This window comes from Poeciliopsis prolifica, unplaced genomic scaffold, assembly GCF_027474105.1.
Source record: "Poeciliopsis prolifica strain line A6 unplaced genomic scaffold, Auburn_PproV2 SCAFFOLD001, whole genome shotgun sequence".
NCBI classification, from domain to species: domain Eukaryota; kingdom Metazoa; phylum Chordata; class Actinopteri; order Cyprinodontiformes; family Poeciliidae; genus Poeciliopsis; species Poeciliopsis prolifica.
In genome coordinates, this window is record NW_026562376.1 from 8,538,317 (window position 1) to 8,556,054 (window position 17,738).

At 38.1% G+C, this 17,738-nt stretch overlaps 1 protein-coding gene across 4 annotated transcripts; it reads left to right on the top strand.

Annotated features, from left to right (window-relative positions):
* Positions 1-6,265: 6,265 nt before the first annotated feature.
* tpm1 (tropomyosin 1 (alpha)) lies at positions 6,266-17,203 on the top strand. Of its 4 annotated transcripts, none has more exons than XM_055020896.1 (10): positions 6,267-6,507; positions 6,713-6,838; positions 10,449-10,582; positions 11,108-11,225; positions 11,335-11,405; positions 12,140-12,215; positions 12,393-12,455; positions 12,549-12,618; positions 13,327-13,405; positions 14,455-14,657. In XM_055020896.1, the coding sequence occupies exons 1-10, from the start codon at positions 6,394-6,396 to the stop codon at positions 14,456-14,458; spliced, it is 855 nt and encodes a 284-aa protein (XP_054876871.1). In that variant the 5' UTR covers positions 6,267-6,393; the 3' UTR covers positions 14,459-14,657. The 4 variants fall into 4 exon arrangements, with proteins under 4 accessions (XP_054876950.1, XP_054876871.1, XP_054876812.1 ...); XM_055020800.1 differs by lacking the exon at positions 6,713-6,838 and adding an exon at positions 7,033-7,158 and having other exon boundaries at positions 6,272-6,507; XM_055020975.1 differs by lacking the exons at positions 13,327-13,405; positions 14,455-14,657 and adding an exon at positions 16,387-17,203 and having other exon boundaries at positions 6,266-6,507.
* Positions 17,204-17,738: the final 535 nt, after the last annotated feature.

The window sequence follows — 17,738 nt, forward strand, 5'->3', positions numbered from 1 at the left end:
TAGCCAAACGGGAAGTGTAATGAATTACACCAGAGAAAGAAACACTTTTGTAAGATTTATGCCCTCAGTGACAGATTTAGGATTGCCCAGTACGGCCAGAGTCGAAATGTCACAACCTTATTGCAACTATCCGTCAAGCAAAATACTGTTTCTGACTCAAAGCCCTTGTTACATTTCCACTTCTTCTTGCACCCTGAAGTAGACAACCCTTTCTGCTACCTGTATATATAGTGCTGGAACATTACTGTGAATAAGCCCACCATCAGCAGGTTGTGGGTTTGTGTCGGATTACAGCTTAGGTTGCACCAATCCTGAGGCCCCCCTTTTGGTTTTCAACCCTGCATGGACCTATCTAATTGCATGGGTACCATCCGAAAGAGCCAAGAGATTTTCTCTAAATATAAACTCGGACTATGTCGGCAGAATCTACTCGACAAGAAGCCCGCCTGCTCTTCCCAGAGTCTCACCCAGTGGCTCTTCCCCCAGCATGAGGAGACAGCTGCCCCTAAAATGTCCATGGAGTGTGAAGTTAGCATTGCATATAAAATAGACATTAATGTATGGGAACACTGGAGTGAAAATAAAATGTCCCACTGATTCCTATATAGAGATTACATTTTTCAGGAAGTCTTCATGAGTACAACATTAATGAAGTACGGTTTTGTTTCCCTTATCCACTTATTTACAATGACAACACTTTAAAGAAGTACTCATACCTATTTTCTTTTACAACCACAAACTTTTATCAGGATTTTCTGTGGCAGAACAAGACAGTAGTGCTGTCAAAAGCCAGGAAGAAGGTGGGTGGAGTTAAATAATATGCTGGAGAAAGCAGAAGGCATCGTTGGTTTACCTTGCAGCAGGATGACAGCCCTAAACATACAGGAAGAGCTGCAATAGAATGGCTCTTATATCAAAGCATATGTGTTAGCATACCTCAATCCAAATTCAAACATAAATCTTACATAAATCACAAGAACTTGTGACAGGCTTGAAAATTGAGTTCTACAGATTTTCTACATCTAATGACAGTTTCAGTTGTTTGTTTTTAAGCTGAGATGGTTTCCTTGTGATAGGTGGTCTTGCAAAGGATTGACTCAGGGGTGCTGAAATTATGCATCCTTATGTGCTACCTTGTGTTGGTCTATCACATAAAATTTTAATAAGGCACACTAACATTTGACATTGTAACAGAAAAATGTGAGAAAGTTTAGACGGTGAAAAATACATTTGCAATGAACATTGCAGGCTGCAGTGATACAGTATCAAATTAATGAGGCATTTTAATAGGGTGCTATTTGTTGTCTGGAAAGATAATGTGTTTTACTACTACCACTGTCTCATTATTACAATTTAAGAGTTAACACTTGGTTTTAAAAAGAAAGACTTCCACTATCCCTTTGGGTTAGGATTAGGGTTAGGGTTTGGCTTTTCACATCTACTCTGACTCAGAATACAACTATATATTTTGTGACCACAGTGTTGTGCCCAAGTGATTCTGGATGCCATCGTTTTCAACAACCCTTTTTATAAGCATGTTTGCAGTAAAGTTATGCATGGTTGAGAAAGTTTTGGGAATGATAACACCGTTAATGTGCATTCTTTTACCTGTTGCTGCACCTGTCCCACTCTGCTGCTGACCCACTTCAGAATGGTAAATAAAATTCCAGCATGTTAGAGAAACCTTAGATCCACTGCAAAACCTCAGATTAGGCTGGAAGTTGATCAAAAATGAAACTGAGAGAAACGAACTGGGATATTCCCTCAGCTGAATTTTCCGTTTAAAGGGGAACATTATTCCAGAGATTAATGGCTCTTGGAAACATGAGAAGTGTTCGATTTTTCACCCAAAAAAAATCCGTTGGTGTTAATTGGTAGTGGCTCATTGTTTTAATTCCAGTTTAAATGAACCAAACTGTAGCTTAATTTCATTGTCATTGTCTGATCTAGTGGAATGCCACAAAGTGCTTGTGAGGCACATTTTTTCCCCCACAAAATTATATGTCAAGAACTTTTCTTTTTTTTTCAGCAGCAGGGAAAAATAAGTCTTTTGGCTGGGTTGTGGCTTTCCTAAAGGCCTTGAGCCTTAAATATTGGAGGAATTTATGCTGTTTTCATAATGTGCAGGACAAAATAACATGAAAGAATACAAATTTATGACCTATTTAGTTTAGTTTTTTTTATTTTCATCACATTTTCCTAAAGAATGTATCATGGAACTTTTTCAGTACATTTTCAGCAGTCTTTGAATGTTGTTCCAAACTATAATAGACCCTGTGCTTTATTCACTGTGCTAATGTACTGCAGGAACACACAGCATGGCTCATTTCCTTTCTCAAAGTGCCACAGGAAATCCATCCAACAATTTTAAATAAAAGATTTTTAAGATAACTAAGTTCCAGCAGACTGCCTTTTATTTGTTTAACTAATACTGAAAGCATGCTGCTGGGTGTTTTACCCTAAAGTATGAACATCTAGCTGTCATAAATCCAAAAAGTATATTGTGCATTTTACAAGGCAACATCTGATTTGTGTGATAAAGATTAAAAGAGTGTTTTGATTGTACAAACATTTTCGAGATGTGAGAAAATAAACATTTTCAAATTCTGACTTTATTTACTTAGCACAAAAATGCAATTGATTTCCACCCTTGCTAAATTTTAAAATAGATATAATTAACCACACTTTTGGAAAATTTACTTTAACTTTACTCAAGTTTGAAAGCTACCACTGAGAATGTAAAGAAATAAACTAAACAGAACCTGTTTGACAACAGAAAGTAGTTCAAAAGATGCTAAAACGCAATACATCATGCCCCGACCTAAAACTAGTTCAAGGACAGATGAGAAGCAAAATTCATGACATTTATCAGTCTGAAAAGAATGATAAAGCAAATTCTAAGGTTTTGAGATTGACATGAACCATATTGAGGGTTAATATCCACAAATTGAGTGGCCACACGAGCAACATTACAAAGAACCCAAAACATCATCCAATGCACTGCCATCCATAGTGTTCTTGATTCGAAAGTAAAAGAAATTATACAATAATAACATCAGTGAGAGAGTTCCAGTCCATTGCTGACCAAAGCAAACACAAAGTCCTCCTTTCTTGATTAAAAATTCAAATATTTCTCTAGACTTCCAGAAAAAAAATATTATGTGTAATGATCAGTCAAAAATATAACTTTTGTGCCCTGCCATATTTGGTGGGTTTTTTTTATTCAGAAACATAATTTCAGAAAAAAAAATATGTGAGCTAGTAAAAATCTGGACTTAAAACTTATTGAGACGCAGTGGCTTGACCGTAGACAGGGCATTCATGGTTGAAAATCCTGCAGTGTGGCTCTAACAGACATTCTCCCAAATTCCTCTACAGCTCTTTGCGAGTTGTGAAAAACTTTCACCTTTGACCTTTATGTCAAAGGTGAAAAGGTGGAAACAAATATAAAATTGAAGTAATTACATTTTCACATTTTACTCAACTTATTGTGGTCCAATAAAAATTTGTTTGACATCAAACAAAAAATTTTAATTATTTGTGTGATGTCCTCAGATATATGACAAAATATAGCAAAAACAGAAGAATCATGGAAGAGGACAAAATTGTTTTCATAGCTTTGTCTAACACCCTGACCATTTAGACATGAAAATGATGGCTCCATGAAGTTCTGGTTACCTAATATTTATTCAAATCGAGTTATTTAAGCTTTAAAAGAAAATTTAAAAAAAGATTTTTTTTTAAAATATACATTGTCAACAGAGGTTAATGAAAAGTAAATGTCATAAACATGGACTCATAATTTTTTCTTCGGCCACAAAGTCTCTCAATCATATCCAAAAGAGCAACACTAAAATTAGCAGGAGAAAACCAAACCAATATGATGACATCCTATATTCAGTCTCCACCCCTCGTCTCAAATGATGGCATTTTCTTTCTCTTGGTTAAAGTCTGAAGATGGGACAGGCTCATTTAATCCTTTACTAGTTTGAGTACAATTGCCAAAATAATCTATAAAACTGAGTTTAGTCTGAACAGGTCATTAAATATTTTAGGAGCGCTATCTAATGCTGTTAGATCCAGAACGCTTGGCACTATGTCTAAAGTCTTGATTACAGACCAAGGCAGGTGCACGAAAGAGAAGGCAGTCCTAAAAATACTCTTAAGGATCCTTCTGGTGACTAGAAGAGACTTGGGGTATCCTTAATCCTCAGAATTAAGTTTTTAAATATATTTTATTAAAGCTAAGCAGGTGGGATCTGAAATCAATGCATTTCGAACTCTATTGATGCATACTTAATCATTTTAATTATTTTGTGTGTGTATATATAATCAAATACTCTCATTTGGCAGCATGAATACCAGTTAACATTTCCCAGATGACAGACAGATTAGAGACTAAGCTGCTGTAATTGAGGTTTAAGCTCCCTCTTGTCCTCACTGATATCTGATACAATTTCAGGTAAACACTTGGTTGTGTTGAGCTCCAGTGACTTCAAACAATGCACCTAGGTGTCGATACACTTACAGAAAGCATGTCTTTTACTCCACACTGTTTACCAGTCCCTTACCAACACCACACAGATGTGTTCAGACACAGTGGTGCCACCAAGGCATTGGCCACCCCTATAACCCATCCAAACATGTGAATTATATTGTATTCTACGTTAAATCAATACAGGAGAAATGAGTCTCAATGAGGCACAAACAGATTGATTGACTTATTTATAAATGTGTTAGTTTATCAAATTAATATAGTTAGACTTAAGTCCAATATTTTAAGCTGAGTTATTTATGTGTTGGTAGCCCCCACTGGAAAGCTCATTTATTTCAGTAATTCAATTCAAATATATCAGTGAGGTTTATGACAGACAGCTTTTCTGTTTAATAAGGCATGTTGATGCCATGGTCATTAAAGCAGTTATTGGTACTTTTGGCAGTGTGGACAAGTGCTAAATCCTGCTTGAAGATAAAACCATCTCCATAAAGCTTGTCAGCAGAGTGGTGCATTAGAGCTCTAAAAGTGGATGGCTACACTGACCTTCAGAAAACACAGCGGACCAGCACCAGCAAATGACTGTGGAATCTTCACACTCGCGCTCAGCAACTTATCCCTAAAAAATGTGGATTTCAATGAACCAGTTCAGAAGTTTTTCTCCTTAGCCCACATCAGGCACTTTTGAAGTCTCAGGTTTGACATTAGATCAAGACAGGAAACGCAACAGTTTTAGCTCATGTCCTGGATACATCTCTGTGTGGTGGGTCTTGACTCTGGCAACATTCTGCTTCTTGTAGATCTTTCCCAAACTCCTGACTGAGCATCATTTCACAATTCTCTCATATTTTTTCTACCACACTTTTTCCTTCCACTCAACTTTCCTGTGGTAAAACCTTCTATGTATAGCCAGGCTTACACTCTTTGTGCAAAGGGTGAGATATTATCACAGAACAGCTGTCAAGTTAACAGTCTTATGACTGCGTATCTTAATATTTTGTATTAAGAATCCTTTTGTTTTCTGTAATATTCCACTTTTCTGAGAAGCATAAATTTGGATTTTCAATAACTCTAAAGTATCAGTCACTAAAATTAACAGAAATTAGAAATACACTTATTTGTGTGTAATGAATCTTTATTAGATAGGGGTTTCATTTTTTTTATGTAATTACCAAAACAATTACCTTTTACATGATTGTCTATTCTTTTAGATGTATCTGTATAAAAGCAGCATAGAAAATGTCGATGGTTTTTACTTTTTAATGTACCACCCTCAGGATTATTAGATAATTTTCTGGGGACACTCTTGCTCAAAAGGAGACGGAAAGCAAAGAAAACTCAGGTCGGACTGTTTTAAGTGTCGTTTGGGATCCATAGTCCCAGTCTGGCATCACTGAAATCCCTTGAATTCACTAGAAAAACGACTTTACAATGACAAATTTACCCCCCTTTGTAAAGAGTGATGAAAGTGGTTAAGAAAGACAAACAGCTGAAAGCTTCTCTAAACGGCGGAAATAAATGGTTTTAACATGTTCACCCAAGATTATGCCAGACATCGTCAAAAACAGTAGCATTTCAAAGTAAATTTCCCGGAGCCTGTCTGCTTAGAGTTCCCATATAAAGACGTATCAAAAGTCAAATGTTTGGGAAGTTCGAATCGCTGAGCAGCTCCTTAAAAAACCTCCCAGCTCCCCTCGCACACGCCTCCTCCAGAGAGTATTGGATGTCCTCAGGAATCCAGTCACCCCTCCTTGGAAGAACATATTTGACAGGACGAAGTCAGGCAGAGCCCGCAGTCCAGCCCCAGCCTTCAGTCAGGCACAGACTCCCCCAGCCCCATCTCCTGCTCTCCCTTTTGGACGTTTTGGTCGGTGTTGAGGCACAGCAAATAAGCAGCCATGGATGCCATCAAGAAGAAGATGCAGATGCTCAAGCTCGACAAGGAGAATGCCTTGGACAGAGCTGAGCAGGCCGAGTCAGACAAGAAAGCAGCGGAGGACAGAAGCAAACAGGTCGGATGAGTTTTCTTCACTTTTTTTAATGTTTGATGTAAACGCAGGAAAAGTCCAGGAGCAGCACTAAAAAAAAGCCATGGATCATTATTTAGAATGGATTTGTAGCTGTTGCTAGTTAAGCGTAAAAGCAGAAAAAAAAAAGAAAAAATGTGTATATTATATTTTTTGCTTAACTTTATAATTTCTTTGCATGCATGTGTAGTTAGAGGAAGAAATGAGAGAATTGGAAAAGAAATTGCGTGTTACAGAGGACGAAAGAGATAAAGTTTTTGAGGAGTTCCAAACTGCTGAGGAAAAACTGTTGACTGCTGAAGAGACCGCTACCAAGGTACCTGAACCTGAACTGCATGAGCTTACCTAACTTCTTTTTCTCTCCCCCTGTCTTCTCTCTGTCCTGTCCTGTCCTGTCCCGTCTCTCCGTGTGCGCTCTTGCGCCCCTGCGCATTCACGCCACTCCCTTTCTCCGCCGATCACCTCTGAACCTCTCCTGCACATGAAAAAATAATAATAACATAAAATCAGCTTGAGGACGACTTGGTGGCTCTGCAGAAGAAGTTGAAGGGAACTGAGGATGAGCTGGACAAGTACTCTGAGGCTCTTAAAGATGCCCAGGAGAAGCTTGAGCTGGCTGAGAAGAAAGCCACCGATGTAAGTATATGGACCGGTGTTCACAGAGGCCCCCCTTCTCCCACCACGCTGCTTCACATCTTCACTGTTCTCATCTGGGACTGAAGGCGACAGTTCAGCAGCACAGACAAGAGTTTGGTGGTGCGTTTGGCACCACTGCTAGAGTTGAAAATGCATAATTTATCCATCATTTCCTATATTTTGTAGTATGTTGAACTGTCGCTGAATGTTTATTCACAAATCACTTTCACGTCAGCCCAAAGAAAGACAAATATGTGGTCGCGAATAAAAATATACACATGTGAGGATTTTCATGTTGAATTCCACCAGTAATGCTCGGGAATAAGCTGAATCTTCCCAATTTTTTTTTTTTTTTTATTTTTTTTTTCCAGTGAGTGAAGCCTGTAGCTCTAATGTGGAGAATTCCCAAGCTCGCAGAGGCAGCGCCTAGATAAATATAGCCCACTGCTTTATATGGTCAAGATAGAGCTCAGATCAGCGGGCTGCGCTCTTCTGCTTACCACACACAAAAATGCACTTCCCACTCAAATAAGTACAAGACAGCGTGTAGGACTCAATAATAATAATTAAACACCTTTTTGTTGGTTTTTTTCTCTCATCTCTTCGTTGTATTTCAGTTTTGGTGTGTAGTTTGTGACAGAAGGTACATGTTGACAATGGTCCCGGTTAATGACAAAAACTGGGTGTCGGCCAGATCCTAGTGCAGCAGACAAGAGAAGTTTATACTTCTAAAAGTCAATTAGGTTGCATTGAGCCACCGAGGGGGGAAACACGTTGGAATAATCCTTTAATTGGATTCCACACGGGGAATTAAGACAAAGTCTGTCAGTGTTTTGAGTTTTACCCTCTTGTATTATTTGGTGGTGATTGTGCTTTCAAGGTGACGCGTGGCGTATTTGTGCCTGGATTTTTACCCCAAACTTTATTTGTTCGTAGAGCTGTGTCACTTATTGGGGGCATTTTAGAGATATTTAAAATGTTTCAAAAACTGACTCTGTAATTAGTGCAGTTTGAGCTCAGGAAAAACGCTGAAACCGTCTGAACCCTAAAAGCATTTCATTGCAATACATGTACTGCTCACGGTGAGCCCCCAGATGGCGCTCTAATTCCGTTCGTTTATTTCAGGCTGGATTCCTGAAATTAGAGTAAGATAAAAAAACAAAAACCTTTTAATTAAAAAAACATTGCTATCTTATTTTACTTCATGCAAGGATTTAATTTTTTTAGTTTTAACTAAAATGCAAATCAAATTGGTGATATTTATTTTTAGAGGGGGTGGGGGTCCTATGGGGTGAGCTATTAAATGAATTCAGAGTCGTGATCTGTTTTTGTAGCTGTAGGTTTTGTCTGTCATATTTTTAAAGCGTTATACTTGTACCCTGTAATCACAGCATCCTGGGCTTCATTAAAAAAAACTCAGAAGCGGTTTGTAGCCTCAGAATAGTTCATGCACTGCTCCCGTTAGGTCCGCAGAGGGCGCTGTAGGTCGGTCAGTGTCATGCTGCTTGATTCAATTAAACTGCATTCAAACACTTGGGACTAAAGTCGCTTGACTATCTTGTTTTATGTTCAAAGCTGTCGCATTTTATCACTTTTTTTGTTGTTGTTCGGTGCAAAACATTTGTTCCGTTCAGAAGTTTGCACGACACTGCAGAATACCCGTTTATCTCTTTTTTGAAAGACGTGTGTTGAAATCAGCGTTGACTTCCTGGACTAAAAAAAAAAAAAAAAAAAGCTTTGTAGAGCGCGTCTCTGACTGCGCGCTGCAAAGACGTCATCCCGTCTCTTGACAATTTGTCAGAAAGTCGCTGCATCTCCGAGGCAGACTCCGATATTTCAAACAATTGTTCGTTGCTAAATAAATAATAATAACAGCAATGGCTGGAGCTAAATCTCTGGACGCGGTCAAACGGAGGATCAAATCGCTCCAAGAGCAGGTTGACGGTGCTGAAGACAGAGCCGAGAGGTTACAGAAGGAACTGCTTTCACAGAGGAAAGCCAAAGATCAAGTAAGCATGTTGACCGCGCGTATGCGCATCAAGCGCTTAAAAGAGGCATTGCTCAAGTAGCATTTCCTACGCGTCTATGAGTAGTTTTAAAAAGTAGGGAGAAAAAGTGTTCTGGTTGTGAGATAGTTAAGATTTATCTGGGTGTCCCGCAGTGCAATAAGCTGAGCTTTGCTCTACTCCAAGCTGTGTCACTTTAAGTCACAGATGAGGGTTTGAAATCCCGAGTGCGCGTAATTGACGGCTTTAGGCCGTTGATGGTGCAGTGACAGTTGAGCAGTGTGGTACGTTGTATCATTGCGTTGCCTCATCTCTTAGCTCCACTTTCAAGCACTTCCCTGTTACAGGCAACCTGCTTTCTAAAAATGGGACCAAGAGGCCAAAGATTTGAATAAAATCCAAAACACCAGGAAGTAGCTGCTTAAACTGTAGTAACATTTAATGTGCCATCCTGCTCTGTCAGCTTGTGCTCTTTTACTTGTCCATATAAGGGCAGGAGGCTGCACTGCCACTGAGCATAGCGGTGATAGAAATGAGGGGGACTGGATGGTTTTACACAGACTCAGCCGTCAGAGCGTAGCCTACTCAGGTGTAATGAAGGGAGTTCCTTACTTGTTGCAGTCTCTAAACTTGAGATGCACGTTGTACCTGCGCTGCTCGTTTTGACTCGAGCTGCAGGGGAAATGGCCTGGAAAAAACAAAGACTTTTGTGGTCTGGTGGATGCATAATGCATTTCAAGAATAGCCTCATACCTGCTGAGCAAATAGCAGAATGCAGAAGTGAGCAGCAAGCCTTGATGACAACAAAACAGTCTTCTCCTTTTTAAATAAAATTTAGACAGACACACACATTGATCAACCAGATTTGTGTTTGTTGGAATTAGACTTTTTTTTTCTTTGATTGAGAAGTCAAAGAGTGCAAACATATATATATAACAAAAGTTGGGGATATTCTATGACTTATGAATGGAGATAATGTTCTTCATTCATAAAATAGAACAAATGCTTCAAAACAGCATTTGTTCTATTTTATTTCTTAGTATTAGGAGAACATTTTAATTTGTATTGGCCTGGAAAAGTGCAAATCTCAAATATTTTTCTTCCAAAATTTCCAGCTTGCTTATCATGTCAACATAGTTGATCATTATTGCTTCTTGCACATCAAGATAAGTTCATAAATCTACCACATATTTCCTTTGGGCTGATGTGTAATGTCTGTGTCCGGGGTACGAGGTGAAGCTCTCTACAGTGTCCTAATCTGCTGCTCTTTTGTTCTGTCCCTAGGCTGAGGGAGATGTCGCTTCCCTTAACAGACGTATCCAGCTGGTTGAGGAGGAGTTGGATCGTGCTCAGGAGCGTCTGGCCACAGCCCTGCAGAAGCTGGAGGAGGCTGAGAAGGCTGCAGATGAGAGCGAGAGGTGGCTCCTGTTTTTCCCCTTAGACTGTTTTATCAATCCCATGTCACATGACAATACGTTCTGGGCATTGCCTTGTTTTCATACTGTTTATATAGAGTATTAGCCACCACGTCATCAACTATCTGTAGGGATTGAAAGTAAAACATTTACAGTTCCTTGTGTGAATATTTATACCCCTTGAACTTTATGCTGTTCTATACATTACAACTACAAAAATCAATATGCTTTATTAATATTTAATGTCAAAAACCAACTACATGTCTTGAATTATTGTGAATTGTAATGAAAACGATCATTTTCAGAGTTATGTACAGTTATGTACAGTGTTATGTAAAGTGGCTGAATACAAAAGCACGTCACACTTTTCAGACATTTATTTTTAGGCTTGTGGTTCGAATATGACCACACATATGTGAGAAAGTTCAATGGGTTTGAAAATATTTGCTAAGAACCAAACCAGCTCATGGTGCCTCATGGTATCAATGTTCAACTCCTAATTTCCAATCTCTCTGCATCATCACACAGAGGCATGAAGGTCATTGAGAACAGGGCCATGAAGGATGAGGAGAAGATGGAGATCCAGGAGATCCAGCTGAAAGAGGCCAAACACATTGCTGAGGAGGCAGATCGCAAATATGAGGAGGCGAGTTCTTGAAAAAAACTGCATACTTGCTTGCAGCAATCCTTACCTTCTATGACTGTTTTTGAGCTGTTGTTTTGCAGCCTAACACTTTGTTGCGCTGCACCCCCAGGTTGCACGTAAACTGGTCATCATTGAGGGTGACCTGGAACGTACAGAGGAGCGCGCTGAGCTGTCAGAAAGGTGAGTGCTTTCACTCTTTTGCGTTCTGAATCTGCACTTACACATGCATGGATGCTGGAATGTTCACATTTTAAAAAGCTTTCTGTATTAATACCCACACTACAGGACTTGTTTTCATTTAGACAGTGTGCACTGTGTTCTTACTGTCATTTGCATGTCCATCTCCGTATTAATGGTTGTGGCTTGTGCACGTGCGCCACGCCCACTAACAGACGCGCTCAGAAAGTGGAGGACGAGCTAAGGGTATTGGAACAAAGCCTCAAATCGCTAAATTCCTCAGTCATACAGGTATAACCAACCTAATGTGATTACTGAGTGGCTTGTCTCACCGCCTGTCCTGCTGCATTTGCTTTCCCTCTGTGCTTGTTCCTTTCACGCCTTTTTTCCTGGATGTTTTAGACTTTTTAACGCCTAACACAGCAGAAAACTGAGCAAGAATAACTTCAAAACAAACTGCATGACACTTAAATGCAAGGTATTGATTTCATAATTACACTACTAAATTCAGTACGCTATACTCACATTACTGCTCTGTTGAGGCATTTCTATGTTTTTTGGGAATTTTCTGTATTTCTTATTTAGTTCCTTTCTCCATCTGTCTCATTTCCCATGGACCCATTCTGTGTCTTCCTGTGCTTCTTTCCATCCTTGTTCCCACCCTTTTTTATTTTCAAATCCCCTGCCTTATCCTTCGTTGCATCCTTGGCTTTGTATCTTCTTGTTTAAAACACCAGCAAATGCTCTGAACTTGAGGAAGAGTTGAAAACTGTGACCAACAACCTGAAGTCACTGGAGGCCCAGGCAGAGAAGGTAAGCATGACTTTCTGGGCCTCTGCATGCTGTTACACCTTTTCTGCTTCAAGACTGCGAACTGGGGAGACAGAGGAGTCAAGTCTTTAAGTTTCAGTTAATACGTTTTTCTATGAATGTGGATAGTAGATTTAAGCTCTTATATTTGACGCTTCTGTTTCTATTTCCGCTCAACAGTACTCACAGAAGGAAGACAAGTATGAGGAGGAGATCAAGGTCCTCACCGACAAGCTGAAGGAGGTAAAGTTTCACTAATTAGAACTTTGAGATGACCAAACCAGAGGTGTTAAATCACAGTTCAAGTGTTGGACTAGACCTGTCTCTACATTTCAGGCTGAGACTCGTGCTGAGTTCGCTGAGAGATCTGTAGCCAAGCTTGAGAAGACCATTGATGACTTGGAAGGTGAGCTTTTTTGTTGCAATATATTTGTCAAATATATTTAAATTTTTTTAGCCTCCTGTTGTCATTTAAATGTGTGTCAATCTCCTTTTTATTCTGCTGTGTTCTTAACGACAATAAGTCTTTATTTCAGGCAGAATCATCTATTGTGGTAACACATCATTTTGTGTTAAATCTGAAAGCAGGGGTAGATGTTACCTCATAGTTAAAAGGATATTTGGATGTTTTTAAAGGGAGGTTGTGTGAAGGTGTTACCAGTGAGTTTTCTCTTCCATGTAGCATAAATATGTCTTTGTACAGTGACTTTACATAATTTAATGTATATACCTAAGGAAAAACATCTATGAAAACCAGGGGTACTTTCCATGCTTATAAACTGGCAGTGCATTCAAGTGGAAAAAAGCATTTTCTTTTTTTATTGCTAAAATCAGGTACATTTGAGCATCCTCCAATTGTTTGCTAACAGCCAGCCTTTGTTTAATTCTCAAAAAATCTTGTCTGTCATAAGACAGGGGTTTGGATTCCAATTGAAGTGTGAAGGGACTCATTCCAGGGACTCATGTTTTGATTGTTTCCATTTTCTCCTCCTGTCTTCTCTATATGTTCTACACTTGGATCCTCCACCTTTTGCCTCATTTTCATTTCCTCCTTCCACCTCCTTTGCTCTGCCTCCACTGCACACTCCCTTCACACCTCGGCCCCACCCAATAGATGAGTTGTACTCCCAGAAACTGAAGTACAAAGCCATCAGCGAGGAGCTGGACCATGCCCTCAACGACATGACTTCCATGTAATTTATGCTTTTCGACACCTGCTTGTTTCACTGTCACGCTCCTCACCCATTCACCACTCCACCCGACTGCCTGTTCAACTTTGTATCCATATTATGTTCATCCACTGGAGTTGTTCTATCTGATTTAGCTCATCTTTATTTTTAAGTTCAAGTGCTAAAACAGATATTTCCCAACTTTATCTGCGTGTGATTTGAGTCAGTTTGCAATAATTCTGACTCAAAATGGTCTGCCTTTATAAATCTTTTCTAATCACACTCTTTCAGTTTACTGTAAACAGGACTGAAGTAACTCTATGCATGGGCAGAAAAATGCAGGAACCAGAAAAATACATTTAGTCTTTTACATTTTACTTTTTTCTGTTCTCTTGCATTTTTGTTTCCTAAAATGGCTAATTCTTAAGATGTTTAGTTAATATCACAGAGTTTCCAGGCAGCTTATTGAAACTATACAGAGAAGGCATTTTAACGGCTATGGTTGATGGTTCTGCTTTGTTTACTGTTTTGTTTTTTTTTTTACTAATATGGTCTACTTCTGACTAGAAGAAAGGCCTCATGTAAGTTCATGATTTTTCCCTTCGTTCTGTCACTGTACCAGCTCAAGGTTAGTTGTGTCAGTGTTTAGCATCACTGTGGCTGATCCCTCAGTTTTGCTAAGTCAGTGGGATTGTTTTGGTTTTGAAGTGAGTTTATGTGGAGTATATACAAGTAGTTTCTTACCTTCCAAACCTTTAACCTGGAATGTTCAACTTCAATTGAAACGCAATGGTTAAATTGACAGCTAAGTTAAGATTAGTGTGACTCCGGCCTGCTATGTGTAAGATACTCACTGCTTATAAATACTCTGCATAACTCCACTTAAAAAAACAAGTCACTAGCTCTTTTTGTTTGTTTTGCTAAACAGCTACACACAATGCATTTTATTGTGCATTGTGTTTTTTTTCTGTAGTGTCTCTGTTACTCCTCAGGTTCTGGTGTGTTGTGGTTTATTGCTGTCGGTCCAAACACCAACCTCCTTGGGTTCACTGTGCTTCTCTTCTTCCACACAGATAAAATGTTTACATCTCATCAAAGATGCCTCCTTCTGCCCGAGCAGAACCTGTCTGCTCTCTCCAGACTTCTCTCCATTTTCCTTTTCCTCCCTGTCTTTGCTTTTCTTTCCTCATCATATTGTCAAGTCCGTTGCACCCCATCACTTGTACAGAACCCTAGAATCTTCCTGCGTTGTTAAAAATAAACATCCTTCCTTCTATGTAAGCTGTATCTCTTTACTCTGTCCCTTTTTTGTCTTTCTAGTCTGGCACTAGCAAATCCATCATGCCTTAATGGTAGTCATTTTCTCTTATCTCATGAAACCTTATACCTCCTATTTCCAAAAAATGTGATTTAATACATTTTAACTAATGTCCATTCTTTTCTTTAACTATTTGTTCTGTGAAGCAAAAGTATAAGAAATATCAAAATGGTGCTGTTGGCATAAAAGCAAAAGCAACTTCAGGTGCTTGACTGAAAACTGAACCAAGTAGTAAATGATGCATGCATTTAATGAAGTATAGATGGTAATTGATAGAAATATCTGAGAGCTGGAGAGCTTCACTGCTGAGCCATTGTCAGGAAGATTGTAGAAAAGTGTAGTTTGGTCAAATAGAGAAGAACATGTAAGACTTGTGGAACCTCATCTGGTAATGGCAAAATTGAAGGAAGTTGCTATTGGTCAACTCAACAAATGGGTTTTGTGTGTTACATAAGACTGTCTTTGAATTTGAATAAATACACAATGACAGATTATGGGTCTGTTTCATTCAGTTCATAGCTTCAGACAGATAACACTACAACATTTCAGGAGTTAGGGACTGATCAACTAAAGAACCTTGATTGGGACATTGATCCAATACTTGGGATCCAACTGCTCTACTTCACATAAAAAATAGCTAAATTTAGCTTCTGCAGTGAAATAGTATTTTGATATCATTTTTTACAGCTATATTTCTTTAGATACTTGTGATCATTCTTAATAAAAAAAATTGAAGATATAATCAAGAGAATATGAATTACACCTTTACATGGAACATATTTTCACTTGAGTGTTCAATCTGCAAAATTAAACAGCAATATTTCATTAAAAAAAACGCCTAATAACCTGTTCAGAAGAGACTATAAAAGAAGAAAATATTTAGTAAATGTTTTTCTCAAAAATCATTTAAATTCCAGTACATTTTCTAGTTTATATCTTGTAGCACCATCACGAGGGGTATGTGCTACATTCCTTTCTTACTGTCTGCAGTCCAGTGTAGACAATAGTTTCAAAACTAACAAAAGATTTTCGCAAAGTTGTTTCAATTTGTTACTGGGTGCTTGTAATCTAAAACTCTATTTGAACTAATTTTCCTATTTCTTTATGTTTGTTGTGGTTTTAATTCATTCTGTCTGAGTTGTCATTTGACTCAATGTTTATTTGATACTACAATCTTCTAGACCAGGAGTCTCAAACTCAGGTCATTGATTATCCTGCAATTTTTAGAGGTACCCCTGTCCAGCACACCTGAATCAAATGGCTGAACTGACTCTTTAGCATGCAATTAGGTTTAACAGCCCTTCTAATGATGGAGTTATTTTTATTTAGGTGTGCTAAAGCAAAGGGGAATCTAACGACTGCAGAACTTATAAACTCCAAACTTTGAGGACTGGAGTTTGTGACTCGGGTTTTAGATTTTAACACAATTACAAAAACATTTTAACTTTGTTTGTTGAGATTTTTTGATGCATTTGTGTACTTGTAGCAGAGCTCTGCTATAAGTTTGCATGGTAGCTTGCATATCATAATTGTGTCTCTCTTGTTTGGTCAGTTCTGTGATTTTGTGCAAGTTAATCAATAATCAACTGCTCTAGATGAGTTGCCAGCTTGATTATTAATGAAAGATAACTCACTGAGTCACTTGTCCTTGTTTGTGAATTGAAATGTCTGCTTTATATTCTAACAGAGAAACTGTCACAAGCTAAAGAAGAAAACCTGAATATGCACCAGATGCTGGACCAGACTCTAATTGAACTGAATAACTTGTGAACACACATCTTTCACCCGTTCCCCTCCACACACCCACACTCACATGTAGTGGTTTGGCTTTTTGTATTTGCACCTTGCTTATCAGAACCCCATCTTCTTATTCCTCTCCAAAGCTGGTGAAGAAAATAGCCAGTTTCTATTTTTATTGCACAGTCCTGCCTTCAGCGGAACTCAACCCGGGGGCTGAGCTAAGGAGAGTTAAAGCATAGCCAGATCCCTTTTTATCAATAAAACAAAAATAATTTTTTCCTCTGCCTTTTTCAGTCAATGAAGTTTGTAGAATTTTTTTTGTTTGTTTTGTTGTTTTTTTTAGGTTTTTGACATTTCACCTGGTGTCATGGTATGCAAAATTTGTAATAGAGACTGTTTTCTACATCTGCAATAAAGCTGATCTTAAGCACAGACCAAGGATGAAGTGCAAATGTTTTGCTCTTAGTCAAACTTGATATTTTCCATAAAGGATTTTTTTATTTGGTTTGTTTTCACCCAAGTATAACTGTACACAGGCTTTGCCTATCTATGTATACTGGTGCTACTGTATTGTTGGTTCCATTGTGCATTACAGTATTTGGAAATTTAATGTTCTTTATGGTTTAAATTCTTGAAACAATTTCAGTCATTTGGCTGTGCATCATTTTAGTTTTATTTTAAAATTAGAAGTTTTACATGTGCAGCATATCTGTAATGTATAAATTGATTATAAATAAAACCACGTTTTGAAAGTTTTCCAACAATGTGGTGCATGATGTGTGTTTTTATCACACCATAACATAAAGCTAAATGTGAATTAAAAAACAATCTTTGGCTTAATAAATACAGTTTAATCCTTTTTTTTTACAGTCAACAGAATTAGGTTTCAACCAATAATTTAGACTGGAAGTAAATATTTTGGAGTGACCAAACAAGAGGCCAAGCTTAATTCTGATAAAGAATATATGGGAGGAGCAAAAGATCAGACTGATGTTAAGAAGCCTTTTCACTTCAAAAATAACAAAATACCAGTGGAAAAATGCAACAACAACAAAAAAACTGGTCAATTATTAAAAGGGATTGCAAACAAAGTAAACTTTTGAAAAGGAAAATAATTAAGTGAAAAAAATATATATAAATAAAAGTTACTATTTTTTCATTGTTATATTTTGGGAAATGCAGTACCTAAATCTGTCAATAAATACAGACATAAAGGCATTATTACCAGTATAACTACATTTTTGTTCTATGTTTTTGAAAGTAAGTAACTATTACAATGAACTCTTCTTCATTGCTAAG